Source organism: Lagenorhynchus albirostris, chromosome 5 (assembly GCF_949774975.1).
Source record: "Lagenorhynchus albirostris chromosome 5, mLagAlb1.1, whole genome shotgun sequence".
In the NCBI taxonomy this organism is placed as follows: domain Eukaryota; kingdom Metazoa; phylum Chordata; class Mammalia; order Artiodactyla; family Delphinidae; genus Lagenorhynchus; species Lagenorhynchus albirostris.
The window spans coordinates 47,295,672-47,310,050 of NC_083099.1; the positions used below are offsets into that span (position 1 = coordinate 47,295,672).

General features: G+C 37.9%; 1 protein-coding gene across 1 annotated transcript in view; it reads right to left on the bottom strand.

The window, feature by feature from the left end:
* Nucleotides 1-516: 516 nt before the first annotated feature.
* The window catches only part of WDR49 (WD repeat domain 49), a 140,375-nt gene continuing 126,512 nt past the window's right edge, over nt 517-14,379 (bottom strand). Inside the window, 1 exon segment of the mRNA XM_060149012.1 lies at nt 517-647. Coding sequence (XP_060004995.1) covers nt 517-647 — 131 coding nt within the window.

Genomic DNA, 14,379 nt, shown 5'->3' on the forward strand with positions numbered 1-14,379 from the left:
TAAATAAAAGTCATTAAAAATTAATAGTAATAGCTGCTATTGACAAGGTTTAATTGCATTATCAGAATCATTTTTTAAAAACCTAGAAAGTGCATATAAGTCTGAATGCTTTTCTAAGTTAAGTTTATATAGATATTCACTGTGTCAGTACATATTTAATTTCAATGCAAATTGATTTTACAATGAAACCAGACCAAAAATATTTATCTATAGGAGCAACAAGAAGTGTGACTGGTTAGAACACTTTGTTCTGGAGTTGTACATTTTTTATATAAAAACACTTGAGAATAGATAATACCAATTGCTATTGCCCCCCTCTTTAGTCATATTTTTCTATTTAAAATGCAGAGAAAGTGAAAGGTGATGGATAAAAGCAGCACTAAAACATTGTTTCAAAATGAAGCTTCCTGAAGTTCAAATATAAAGTAAAAGAAAGGAGCAATATTTTTGATTCCATTTTTTTTGCATTTTATATACATACTTTATGTGACCATGAAATATTTATTTTTCTTTCAATTATAATGGCTTCTTATTCCTTTTAATCTTTACGTCACTACTTGTGTCTTGACATAATTGCCTGGCTCTTCGTTCACGATCCAGAATTTCTTTGGGGAATAGGCTTTTCTCATCAAATATTGCTTTCAATGCTACAAAATGATGAAGAAAATGACATATAAATTATACTTGGCAAAAGATCCAATTAAATGAAATAGTGGGGAGAAATGTTCAAATTTCACTTCTCAAAATGTGGATGTTCTTAAAACCAAGAGTGCTCTGGGAAAATTTCCTCTTAAGCTTGTGCTATTCCTTTTAGTTCAATTTAAATTTAAAAGTTAAATTTTAACAGAGTTTGTCCTAGTAATGTATTTATAACATGATAGAGATCTACCATTTCACAGGAGAAGTCTAAAGAAGTTTGTGTTTTCCATTTTTGTTTTTTAATCTACCTAACAGCTATCAAGGACTCATAATAAGCAAAGAACAAATTATTCTGTATTGAAATAAGACAATTAAAAGCATCAAAACACAGTTTGACTGTCTGCATGACTAAACAAGTACATCTGCAATCACATCCTTATAAGATAGTTTGACCTGCAGGGATCTGTGTCTTCAGAAGAAAAAGAGACAAATTATCCCCATGAATGGTTATATGTGCATCAGTGAGAAGTGGAATGAAACTGTGCCATGCATTCAAAAAAATAATTTTGGCCTTTTGCTAAATTTTGTCATTTCAACAAATGTTTATTGAAAATATATTATGTACTGTGCTCAGGCATAATGGGGCACAAATATGACTAAGTCACAGGCTTCCTTCCAACTGGTAGAAGGTGGGAGCAGTAGCCTAATAACCAAAATGTCATCTATAATATGATACCATTCTAAGAGAATATGAGCAATGTAACTAATGTGGTTAAACATATAAAGAGCTTATAACAATACGCAGAGATCAGAGGAAGAGCTTGAAGAATCAGATGCTATTTGAGATAGATCTTGAAGCCCAGAGAGGATTTTCACTGATAATGAGGACTATGGAGATGAGGAAGGGTTTGCAAGGGGGAAAAGAAATGTCAACTAGAAGGAACAAAGTAAATACAAGTATGGAGAAACAGAGCTACTCTTCACGTAACTCTGAGTAATTCAGTACAATTTAACATAAAGGAGAGGAAAGTAGAATGAGATTGGAGCTGGACTGAGGGGCACTTTAAATACCAAGCCAAGAATTATGAAACAAAGAAACTACATGAACATTGAATAACCTCACAGTATAGAGGCATCTTTATATATTTGGATTAAAAAACAACAACAACAACAAAACTCTCCACTTCTCGTACAAACATAACTATAAAAGTCAATATATTGCCCCCTTTGCTCTTGGATATTATACAAGAAAAACCAAGAAAATGAGGGGAAGTAACTCTGAGAATAAATTCCACGTTCAGCAAAACCCAAAGGTAGATGTAACCTGCAGCCTACATAACATGAAGAAGGGTAGCCAAACAGCTGAGCTTGGGCAGAAGTTACACAAGATAAATCAATCCGCATGGAGAGTATAAAAAGGCCAGCAGCAGCTGCAGCATTTCAGAAAGTGCTGGCAAAGAGATGCTCACTAAAGATGAGGGGCTCACCCTGCGGTCCAAATGCTGTAACTTTCTTTTCTATCTATGGATGCTACACGGGGTGAAGAAGGCTGGGAGCAAAAGCTCTCCCCAACCTCATTTGGTTCAGCGAAACATATGAGGCAGGACTATATAAAGAAGCACACCCACGAGCCATCTTCTGCTAAAAGCAGTCCGCCTCTGTAGGTTGTAAAACTTGAAGGCCACACTGATCCCATGTCCCAGGCTCTCACCCAGGGACCTGCTACAAATTTCAAGTCTAAGAAAACTAAACTCATTAAAGATAATTGATTAAAAGCGTAAATTTTAAAAACTGGCATAGCATAGACATAAATGTGTTACAAGCAAAATTAAAAACTAAACAAAATGAATTTTAAAAAGAGCAGCAAAACTAATCAATACATAGATCGCCACCAGGAACGTGTTGCCATTGGACAAATACTGTTACTAAGCATTTTGCCACAAATTAAATTTGAAAATTTGAAAACGCTCCTGTCTCTATGAAAGAAGATCACAGAGCAGAAGTCCCTTCGTCTCAGGGATGAGATGAAGACACAACGGGACGTGATGTAATGTCAGCTGGCAGAACTCAGGAAAAGAAATATCACAAGTGAGAATAGACTGCATGGTAACACAATGGGAAGCGTAGAGTGTATGAGTAAGAAAAACAAATAAGATGAAAATTAAAAACAGAACAAATTAGAAGGAAATGATAGATATTGGGGAAAAAAAGACCCAACAAATACAGAAATGGGCTGAGTCCTTAAGAAAGAAAAATTAAGAAAAATTATAAAGTGCCATGTAATAAAACTTTCCTCAAATAAGAGACAACCTGACATATATAAAAAGGACATACTGTTAATTACCTCTTTAATGGACCTATCTTTAATGGAGTCACATTATACGATGCTGCGGGGTTAGGAATTTGGGGAAACACAGTTCAGCCCATAGCATATATTTTGGAACTTTTAAATGACCAGTGAAGCTGCAGGAGCTTCAGCCGTGCTTCTGCATTTTTGGTAACTCAGTTCCAAACACAATCACAGTTTTATTAATGTGTCTTCACTTTTCCAAAATCCTGATCCTTTTATTTCTTGGTAAATTTGGTATTTCTTGGTATAATTTATGTCTTGTATAGCTTAGAGATAGCCAATCTTTGTTACTGGCCTGAGACAATTTTTAAAAATTGTGGCAAAGATGGAGTTTGGCAATATCTCTAGTGGAAAGAAGGAGTTGGAGGCAAAAAGGATATAAATAAAAGACCTAACTTTTCTTGCTCTGGGGAAAAAAAAGGACATAACTTGTGCCAGGAATAACAGAAGAGTCAAAAACAAGGCATATCCCACTAAAGTTACTAGACTTTAAAGATAAAGGCAGAATCATTTGGCAGCCAAGCAAAATGATCAAGCCACTCAAAAGAAGAGAAATAGGGCTTCCCTGGTGGCGCAGTGGTTGAGAGTCTGCCTGCCGATGCAGGGGACACAGGTTCGTGCCCCGGTCCGGGAGGATCCCACATGCCGCGGAGCGGCTGGGCCCGTGAGCCATGGCCGCTGAGCCTGCGCGTCCGGAGCCTGTGCTCCGCAATGGAAGAGGTCACAGCAGTGAGAGGCCCGTGTACCGCAAAAAAAAAAAAAAAAAAAAAAAAAAAGTGAAAAAGAAGAGAAATATATGTATTGCATTTGATATCTTCATAGCAATGATCAATACCAGTAGACAGTAAAGAGAGCAACTCCCACAAGATAAGTAAGGAAAGAACATGTGAGGTACGAATACTATAAACATCCAAACTGCCCATCAAATCTGAAAACTTCCAATAATTTCAACGTGCAGGGAGTTCATGGACTATTGTTCCCAAGAGTCCTTTCTGAGGAAATTACTACAACATAAACTGAGAAATGACTGAGGAAAAGATTTGGTGGTGAGCACCAAATATATTTTAACGTAGAAGTGAGATTAAAACAACATAAAGTTTAGGATGACAAATTAGAAGGCAAATGCCACATGCCTGACAACGTAGAAATGATACAATTAACAAAAATTGGGAAAGAAAGAAGTTTCATTCATGATAGATCAGTAACAGCTGAGAGACAAAGGACTTAAACCAAAAAGTCAAGTAATAGCCGTATAAGCAAATTTAACAAAACAGAAGCAGAAAGAAAAATCGTATTATTGAACAAAATTGTGTGGTGGAAGAGGGGGAGGGGAATGAAGAAACATGTTCATTTATCATCAGTCAGCATGGATTTAATTGTGAATGCCTCAGAGCTCTTCTGAGGTCCACTGTGAAAGACAAAATGTTACTTCTGAAATAAACCCTAGCTGCTTTACTGAGATTTGTCTCTCAACTAGACAAGGAATTTTCATTGTAATTGACTGGGTTTCAGGACAATTAAACGAATAACTAACCGATAGGCCTTTGCAAGTTCTTTGACAGGGATAATCTTTCTGGGATAATTTATTTTTCTGAGTTAAAAAACAAGTGATAAAAAATTCATATGCAATTCATATGCAAAGGTAGATACCTGTTTCCTGGGCCCGAAGCTTACAATTTGGGGAGCTTTGTTTAAGAAAATAAACATAAAATTACAAATATAAAATTATTCATAAAAGTGGTTATGTACTTAGAATGAGAAAATAAATCTCAACAAATTACTGGAGTTTTGTAGAGCTGAATCCTTTTCTTCTCAGATCTCTTTCAGGAAAGGCACCTGAAATGCTTACCTGGAAATGATTCCTACTTGCAACCTGGCTTCCTCTCTTCACCCAGAACACCCTAAAACTCCCAGCAACTCCTAATACTCACAAGGGACTTTGTAGATAAGGCTTATAAAACAACCTACATTAGCTTCACTAGCAATCTCCTTTATGTGGCGAAAGCCATGTCATTAACCTAACACCTTCTAAATGAATAATGGTCATCGATTCCTCTCACTATTCAGAGTAACAGCATTTGCTGGGTTAATGGCATAATGTTTGCATATAAGTGAGTCTGCCATGGATTATGATACATGTAAGAAACCATTAACCATTTATTGAACCTGTTTAAGATTATAAAAGCATGTCTTTAACCTTGCTGTGATGACTTGTTTTCTTGATGAACTTGGCAAGGCTCTTCCCAGTTATTCAATCAAACACTAATCTTCTGCTCTGAAGAAATTTTGCCTATATAGTTAAAGTCCCTAATCAATGGATTTTAAGTAAGGAGATTATCCTGGATAATTTGGGAGAGCCGGACTTAAATCAGTTGGAAGGCCTTAGAAGCAGGACTGAGGCTTCCCTAAGACAGAAAAGAAATGCCAACACTGGACAAAACTTCTGCCTGTGCCCATGGAGTTCAGTCCTCTTCCTTTCACTGCCTGTGGACAACAGCTTTAGCCTGTGCCCAGTCTGCGCTGATCTTCCCTCCTGGCGCAGCTCTACTCCTTTTGGACTTGCTCCACCAGCCCTCACAATCCCATAAAGCAATTCCTTGCCATAAATTTCAATACGTGGTCCTGCTCGTTCTGTTTCCCTGCACCCTGACTGATACACTTGCCATAAAGTGCATTGTTTAACGCAGAATCATCGTGAAGGGCGAAGCACTCTTATTGAGACAAATAGACTGGTTTGTCAAGGTTCCTGCGGTTTGTGACTGGAGTCTGTCGGATACTCCTTGAAAAGAAAATTTACGTTTATTCAAATATACAGCTTATCTTAAAGCACCTTCAAGTTCCCACACAGGTGTTATGTGGGACCTCAAGCCTTAAACTTCTTGCCTTATGGGTCCAACAACTTACTTAGAATCTTGGTGAGTAGTTCACTCAGAAGGGTTAGTAACAGCCAGTGTATTTGGACTCATTGCATCCAAATGGACCCATCTTTAAACCTTCTAAAGGCTTCCTTCTCACTTAAAAGAAACCCAAGTTTCTTGCCCAGGCCACCTCATCCCACATGAACTGATCCCTAATTCTTCCACCCTCATCTTGGGCTCTCTGTGAGCATCTCTCACACTCTACCCTGGCAACGCTGACTTTTCTGTCCCTGGAATATGCCAACCTTTTTCCCACCTCAGTAGCTTTACAGTTCTGCTCCCATCCTTGGAATGTTCTGTGCCCATTTGTTTGTGGAACTGCCTCCTCTTATCTTTCAGGATTCAGCCCAAAAATCAGAGAGAACTTCACTGATGCCCCCTCCTTAGTCACGTTCCATCACATTGTCTTGCTTTATTTTCCTCATACCTTTTATCAATATCACTATCCAAACGTATCTTCTTCTGTTCAGTTATTTATTTATTGTCTATCATGACCCTAGGTGATAAATTCAATGAGAGCAAAGACCTTGTTTGTCTTTATACCCCATATACCCTTAGCACCCAGCATTGTGTCTGGTATTTACAATAGAAGATGGTCACAAAAATGTATTTGTTGACTAAATGAGCAAATGAATGAAGATACCTCCAGGCTTGTAAAGAATCCCTCTTCACACTTTGGAATTCCTGCCTTCCAGAGACCCGAGGGACTCTATTATGGTAATAGAAGGCTGGTCCTCCGTGTCATTTATCTATATATCCATCCACTTACCACAACCCCTGCTCTGAAAAATTAACATCAAGTGTTATTGGTAACCATTTATGTTCCCTATTTCCTACTTGGGAAAAGATGACATTATACATTAATCACTTCATTTTATAGTTGGCTGCCCAACAAGGCTTGTTATAATGATAACCAAAAGTGTTTTAAAAGCGATGAAAATGAAAGATGTGGTAGCCATGAAGCATTCAAACATTTTCACTAAAATAAAATGATTCAGTGATTTTCATAAAGCAAAGTTAATCTTTATCATCTGATCCCTCCCTTGCCCCGTAATTGGAGACTAACTATATATCAGATGAACAACAGTGGCAAACCTCACAAAGGCACCCTGGCAAGAAGGGACTTAGCGACTATGTCAACACAGCACTGCAATGACCAGCTGTTGTTAGTTTATGAACATACGGTATTCTGAAAACTTTCTCTTCAATTCACATCCTCCATCCTATTCTAAGTCCTCTAGGTAAGTGCTTCTCAAACTTTAATGTGCATAAAAATCACCTAGAAGTCTTGTTAAAATGCAGATTCTGATTCCATAGATCTGAGTTGAGGCCTGTGATGCTGTATTTCTAACATGCTCCTGGGTGACGCCCAGGCTCTATCCACTGCCCACATTTTGACATCAAACTTCTAATTCCTAAATACAGACTAGATCAGGATGGCCAGGCTGTCATTTAATTTCAGCCATCACTGTGTAACAATCAGGTAACAAAGCAACAGGTTGTTGGCAGAGTAGTGAGAGTTTATCAAAATGCTTTAGTGGTCTTCATATGGCTCTTAAATGATCGTGCTGGGGACCTGTTCAACCTTTTTTTTAAGATTTTTTTTTTATGAGCCGTTTTATTTTTACAACAAAAGTGAAAGGAAGGTACAAGTATTTCTTATATATTCCCTGCCCGCACACATGCAAACCCTCCCCTGTTATCAACGTCAGTCACCAGAATGGTATATTTTTTAGTAAGGGTGAATCTAAACTGACACATCATTATCACCCAAAGTGCACTGTTTACCTAAAGTTTCACTCTTGGTGTTGCACAGTTTAAGGATATTTAAAGGATAATGACAAATATCCTTCATTATAATATCATACCGAGTATTTACATTGCCCTAAAAAAATCCTCTGTGGTCCCCCATTCACCTCTTCTCCTCCTCCCCTGGCAACCACTGATCTTTTTATTGTCTCCATAGTTTCGCCTTTTTAGAATCTCATAGAGTAGGAATCATACAGTGTGTACCTTCTCAGATGAGTTTCTTCCACTTAATAATATTCATTGAAGATTCTTCCATATCTTTTCATGGCTTGACAGCTCTTTTTTTTAAGTGCTAAATAATATTCCATTGTCTGGATAATAAACTGTACCACAGTTTATTTATCCATTCACATGCTGAAGGACATCTTCGTTGCTTCCAAGTTTGGGCAATTATGAATAAAGCTGCTATAAAGATCTGTGTGTAGCCTTTTGTATGAAAATAAGTTTTCAGGTCCTTTGGGTAAATACCAAAGAGCATGATTGCTGGATTGCATGTTAAGAGTATGTTTAGTTTGTAAGAAACTGACAAACTGTCTTCCAAAGTGGCTGTACAATTTTGCATTCCCACCAGCAATAAATGAGAGTTCCTGTTGCCCCACATTCTCACCAGCATTTGGTGGTGTGAGCATTCTGGAGTTTGGCCATTCTAATGCGTGTGTAGTGATAACTCATTGTTCTCTCACTTTGCATTTCCCTGATGACATATGATGTGAAGCATCTGTTGACTCTTTTAAAAAAATGTTTTTCACATGTTAATGACTTCTGTTTTATAGGACTCAAATTATGGTGATATGATATAAACAAAGATATAAAATAATAGGAAGGATTTTTTTACTTCTAAGATATCTCTGAGTTTTGTGCTCAGTCTGGATCTTCAGTTATCTAAGACTTCCTGGCATGAATCATGTGTAGAAATCTCTCATTTCCTACTAAAAATGAATATATCTATAAATGCATTCTTCTTGTATCTAATTATTTGTTCAAGTAAGAAGATTTCCACAATATTTGATTCTTTTTCTTTACTGGTACTAGATTTAAGATAGTACTTTAAAGCAAAGATATATAAGGTTGATTTTCCTAAAATCCTGTGTGTATACTTTCTACCTATAGCTTAAGAATTATAGAGAGTAAGTTTGTATAACAATGAAAAACCAGTATTGTCTCTAGCACAGCCTTCTGAGTAGGCAGATTCTGAGTTCACCATTTCTGAACTATTTTGCCCCTCTTTGTAAATTGCAGGTTACCATGGATATGCAAACTCCGTCTCATCTGGTAGAGTGTTAACTGACTCGCTCCCCTTCCTTGGAAGCACCCAGTTTTTGTACCTACCTGCAAATTGGGTCAGGGACAGTTATCTTGCACAAATTATCAATTCTCACCAAATTTTCAATCCTCCCACTTTTCTTCAATATCTGACCACAATCTTCCAAACTTTTTCAATTCTCACGTCTGTCTAAAACTGAGAACTAAAACCTGACAGCCCAAATCTTTATTCAGACTCTGTGCTGCCTTGCAGCTGTCCTTTGCTCTCAGGACCTTCAGGACACCAAAACAACTGACCTTCCCCCCTCCTAACATCTGGTTCTACAGAAGCAATGCCAACAAGAATCCCTGAGAGACACTTCTCAGACACTGTTCTGCCCCACCCAGAAGATTCATGATCACCTCTGGGCTGTTCAACAGTGAGCGGTAATCATTTGTCTTGAACAAAAGTAAGGGGGCTGACAACATTAACCTTTACCCTGTGCAACTAGAAAGTGGAGGCAGTTAAGAAATGGCCCGACCCTCTTGCGTTCCAGAAACAGATAACAGCAAAGGACCACTCTTCTCTCTCTCATTCTGAGATAAGACCCTCTTCACCCTCCTCCCTAGTCTAATAAGACTCATGGATTCATTGACCTGTCTCTACAGTAGCTCAAGCCCCCTTCCTTTTTTTGAGATACTCCTCTTTAATGACTATTCTCCCTGTTGCAATAGCTTGAATAAAATCATCTCTTTAATTGTCCCGCACATTTTGTCTTTGACAAACAACAACAACAAAACAATTCACCTGAGGTGTCACTAATGCAGCATTTTCTCTAGGCTGGAAGTTTTAAAGATTTTATATGTACAATATGATGACTTCTGGGAAATTTATGAGCAAAACCTGACCCAGAGCCACTTCTAAGTAGATTCCAGTTTTTTGAGTAAAGCATATCAGAAAGGAATTTCAAGCTGTTTGAGAACCCACGGGGAACAACTTGGAAGCTAAAGAGAGAGTGTGAAAGATGTTTCAACTTGAAAGGGAAAGAAAGAAAATACAAAAGGACATTAAAAACACAGTAGGTAAAACTAAAAAGTCACCTGGGGCTTAAGAAGTGTTTGAAACTGTCCCAAGTTCCAAAGCGGTAGTTTAGAATGTTGAAAGTAAGTCTGGCAAAATGCCTCTCATCGTACAATTGCCAAAGAACCTTCAGCACACTGTAATTATGGAGATTTCAGGAATGTGTGTAAAATGCAGTGCAAAGACTTAAGGTAGACTCTGTAATGATAGTGTGGAGGAGGGCATGTATTAGTAATTGAGATTTTTTTTAAGTGCTCATTTATAATAACAATTTTTAAATTCAGTAGCCTCCTACGAAAAAGGAGATGAACAATTTTAAATGAAAGTGTTAAAAATAGGTAATATTATAGTGAAATAGCTGGTTTTAGAAAGCCGCATAAGAATAGGCTGCCTAAGGACTATGATTTCAACGTTATCTGAACAAGGGAGGCTGTACCTAGAAATATTAATAACATGGACACCTGTAAAACAGGGACACTTCTCAACTAGGGTCCACCTTTTACTAGCTATGTGAGACTAGGTATATTATTTAAACTCTTTTTTCTATCCCACAGAGTCTATGCCAGAGACTCTTTATATAGTAAATAGGGGCAATAATAATTCCTGTAACAAAGAGCCATTTAGTGGAATAATAATAATAAAATACCATCAATAAAGAAATGTATCAAACTCTTATTAGGTGAAGGCTCTGTGCTAAGGGCTTCACATGGGTTATTTCACTTAATGTTCACAGCAACATTATGAAGACGGTAACTTATACGATGCCCATTATTAGTTGAAGAAACTAAGGCATAGAGAGTTTAACTGACCTGCTCAAGGTCATATAGCTAGCAAGTGGTAGAGTCTTGATTTGAAGCCAGTTTTATGCTTGAAATTTTGCCCTTACTATACCTTTATTGCTTTGAGTCTTCCAAGTTTTATTCATTCTATAAATGGAAATTCTCCAAAAGACAACCATAACCGTTAACACCTTATAACTGAGTAGGAATCATGACTGTGATTTCAAAGCTTATAAAATAATGTAAAGGACCAGGAGTGGGATAAAAAGCATGAATAGCCAGGGAAGATGGTACTATGCCAATGATCAGTGCATTGCCCCTGAGCTCCAAAGCCACTCTTCACTGCTCGCTGCGTGATAATGGACCAGAGTCTTGTAAATGGTTCTCCTTTGACAGCTGGTACAATGTTGAGCTCTGTCACTAGAGGGATGCTGGAGGGGAAATAGATTTCTCTCCAAGTGGGTGTTCCCCTCACCAGGCTCCTGCAGGGCAGTTCCTCCAGCACTAGACTCCTACAGCATGACTTCCCCAGGACCAAGCTCCTCCAGTGCCTTCTGCAGCTCCAGACTCCTGTGATGCAAGGATGGCTTTTCCAGAGCCACAGCTTCCCTTGCCACCCTCCCAGGTGACTTTGCAGCAGAGTGCCACCTGTCTGCCAGCATGCAATGAATGACTTTCTGTAATACCCCAGGAGGCAAGCAGAGGGCCGCCAGTGTGACTCCTCTCTGTGGACAGCCTCCCCTGCAGCCCCTTGATGGCTCTGCAGTGAGTTCTGAGACACATCACCTCCCTGTGGATGGCTTCCCCTGATGCCCCTGAGAGCAGATTTCTGCAAGTTCCATCTGCAGCAGCTCTGCCAACTTGCCAGGTGGCAAAACAGCGATAAGCCCTCTTGCACAAGGTCTGGGTCTCCGCCCTAGCTTAGGTGGGCCTATTCCTTGGTCTGTCTCAGGCCTGGGAGTAGTGGCTTCTCTTTAGGTCTTCTATTCCTGTGTTCTTTAGAATTCTCTTTGCTGCTTACTAGCCAATGTTCTATAATGTGCATATATCATATCTAAAATCGGAAGAAAAAATGAACTGAAAAATAAAATTAATTCTAAAACATGCCTTGACTGTAGTTGCTCTTCAGTTACCATTCTTTTTCTTTCCTCCCTACTATAGTCAGTTTCTTGGAAAAGCGTTAGCTTTTCTTGGTAGATGCCCCACAGGTACCTCCGACTCAACATATTCCGAAAACTAACTCTAAATCATCTTCTCCTCCTATATTCCCTCTCTCAGTAATTGCCTCTCTTTGACACAGTTATCTGGGCTGGAAACCTGATAGTCATACATGTCTTAACATCTCATCAGGGCACAAAATCCTTTAAATTCTATCTCTGTAACACTTCTCAAATTAATAGTTACTTCCTTTCTAGGGTCCCCTTATCTTCAAAATAATAATAGTTACCATTTATGAGTGCTTATTATGTGCTAGTCATTGTGCTAAAATTAACCCACACAACTTCAAGAAGCAGGTACCATTAGCCCCATTTTACAGATGAGAAAACTGAGACTTTGTAGCTTATTTAATTTATCCAGATATAAACAACTAGTAGAAGGCAAAATGAAAATTCAAAGGAAGATAGCTGCGTCATACAACAAGTTCCCACCACTCTAACACATACACTGCCTTCAGTCTAGCCCCATTATAATGCATTAACTACACAGTTTCCAGAAAGCTTTCTAGAATGCAAATCTGGTCATGTCACTTGCCTGCTTAAACATTTCAACAGGAATTTTGTTTCTGGATAAGATTTAATAAGTAGTGGCAGGTCTTCCTTCTCATTGAACCAGATAGAAAAAAAAGGTAAATTACAGAAATAATATTCTTAAAGCCTTCAGAGAGCTGTGAAAACAAATATTATCAAATTAAAATTCATGAGATAGTAGAACCATTCTCAGATGAGCTGAGATTGCCAAATCTTTTCTTCCCTTTGGGGATTAAGCATGTCTGGGCATTGCTAAGAAACAGGCTTGCCATAGACAGATTTTCTAAGGGAAGGGAAAATCAGAAGAGCTTTTGATGACTGTGTGGGTTGGTGTGATGAACTGCAATTTGGAGACACTTTGTGACTGTGGCCAGGGTTTCCCACAGGACATATTCTGAGTGCTGGGGTAGTGTGGCAGGCTATGGATTGGACTGGGGAGGCAGATTAATGTTTCCTGCAGTCACAATATTCCACTACAGGGAGAGGCCTAAAACAAACATTTGAAACTGAAAGTAAATGAAGTCTAACTAAAGCCATAACCCAGCACTGACCGAACTCCATCCCTAATTGGATTAACATGATCCACCCTTCATGCTCTCTGTCCAGCTAAGGAAAGGGTGCACTGCCTCAGAGAAAAAACGTTAAGTTCATTATCTGTAGATCTTTAACACATAATTTCTGCCATATAATAAAAAATTATACAGAAATTACAGGACTTGCAAGAAAGAAGGAAAATGTGACCAATGACCAAGAGGAAAAAATAGACATTAGAAACAGATCCAAGGATCACCCAGATACTGATGTTAGCAGGCCAGGACTTTAAAATTATTATAAATATGTTAAAGAAAACAGAAAACTTGGACAAAATGGATGAAAACAGAAGTAATTTCAACAGAGTATTAGAATATATATAAACAAGATTCAAATGGCATGTTAGAAATATATATAAATATATATATATACACACACATATACATATAAAATCTGAAATTGGGAACTGATATCATGGATTTAAAAGAGACTGGCAAAAGAGACAGGACTAGTGAATGCAAAGGTAAGTCAATATAAAATATCCAAAATGAAGCCCAGAGAAGAAAATAAAATGGAAAAATGAGAAGAACATAAGAAATGTTTGTGATATAATGAAAATCCAACATATGTGTAATTGCAATCCCAGAAGGACTGGAGAGTGGTAACTGGAAAGACAATATTTGAAAAGATAATAGCTGAGAATTATTCAACATTGAAGAAAGATGTATTCAAGGATTCCTATCAACCCCAACCAGTATATATACAGAGAAAAGTGTATTTATGCCCACTGTGATAAAACTGCTAAAAAACAAGGATAACGATAAAAATCTGTAAAGCAGCCAGAAAAAAAATTACATTCAAAGAAACAACAATAATATGAAGAGTGGAATTTTAAACAGGAACGATAGGAGCAAGGAAGCAATGGGATGGTATCTTTAAAGAGTTGAAAACAACTGCTATCTAGGGTTTTAAACCCAGTGAAAAAAGCCTTCCAAAGTCAAAATGAAATAAACGCATTTTTCAGACACATAAAGCTGGGAAAATTACTCATCAGCAGACCAACATTATAAGAAATACTGCAGAAATTTCTTCTGAATAAAGGAAAATAATCTCAGATGGAAGTCTAGTACCCCAAAAAGAAATAAAGTACTGTAACCTCTAGAGTAATCACTAAAAGGCTAACACAAAGAGGTCTCAAAACTGAAGAATTAATAGAAGAGATAAAATGGGATAATTCAGAATACTTGCCTAAAACATTCCAATGGTTCCGCGTTTCTGGTAA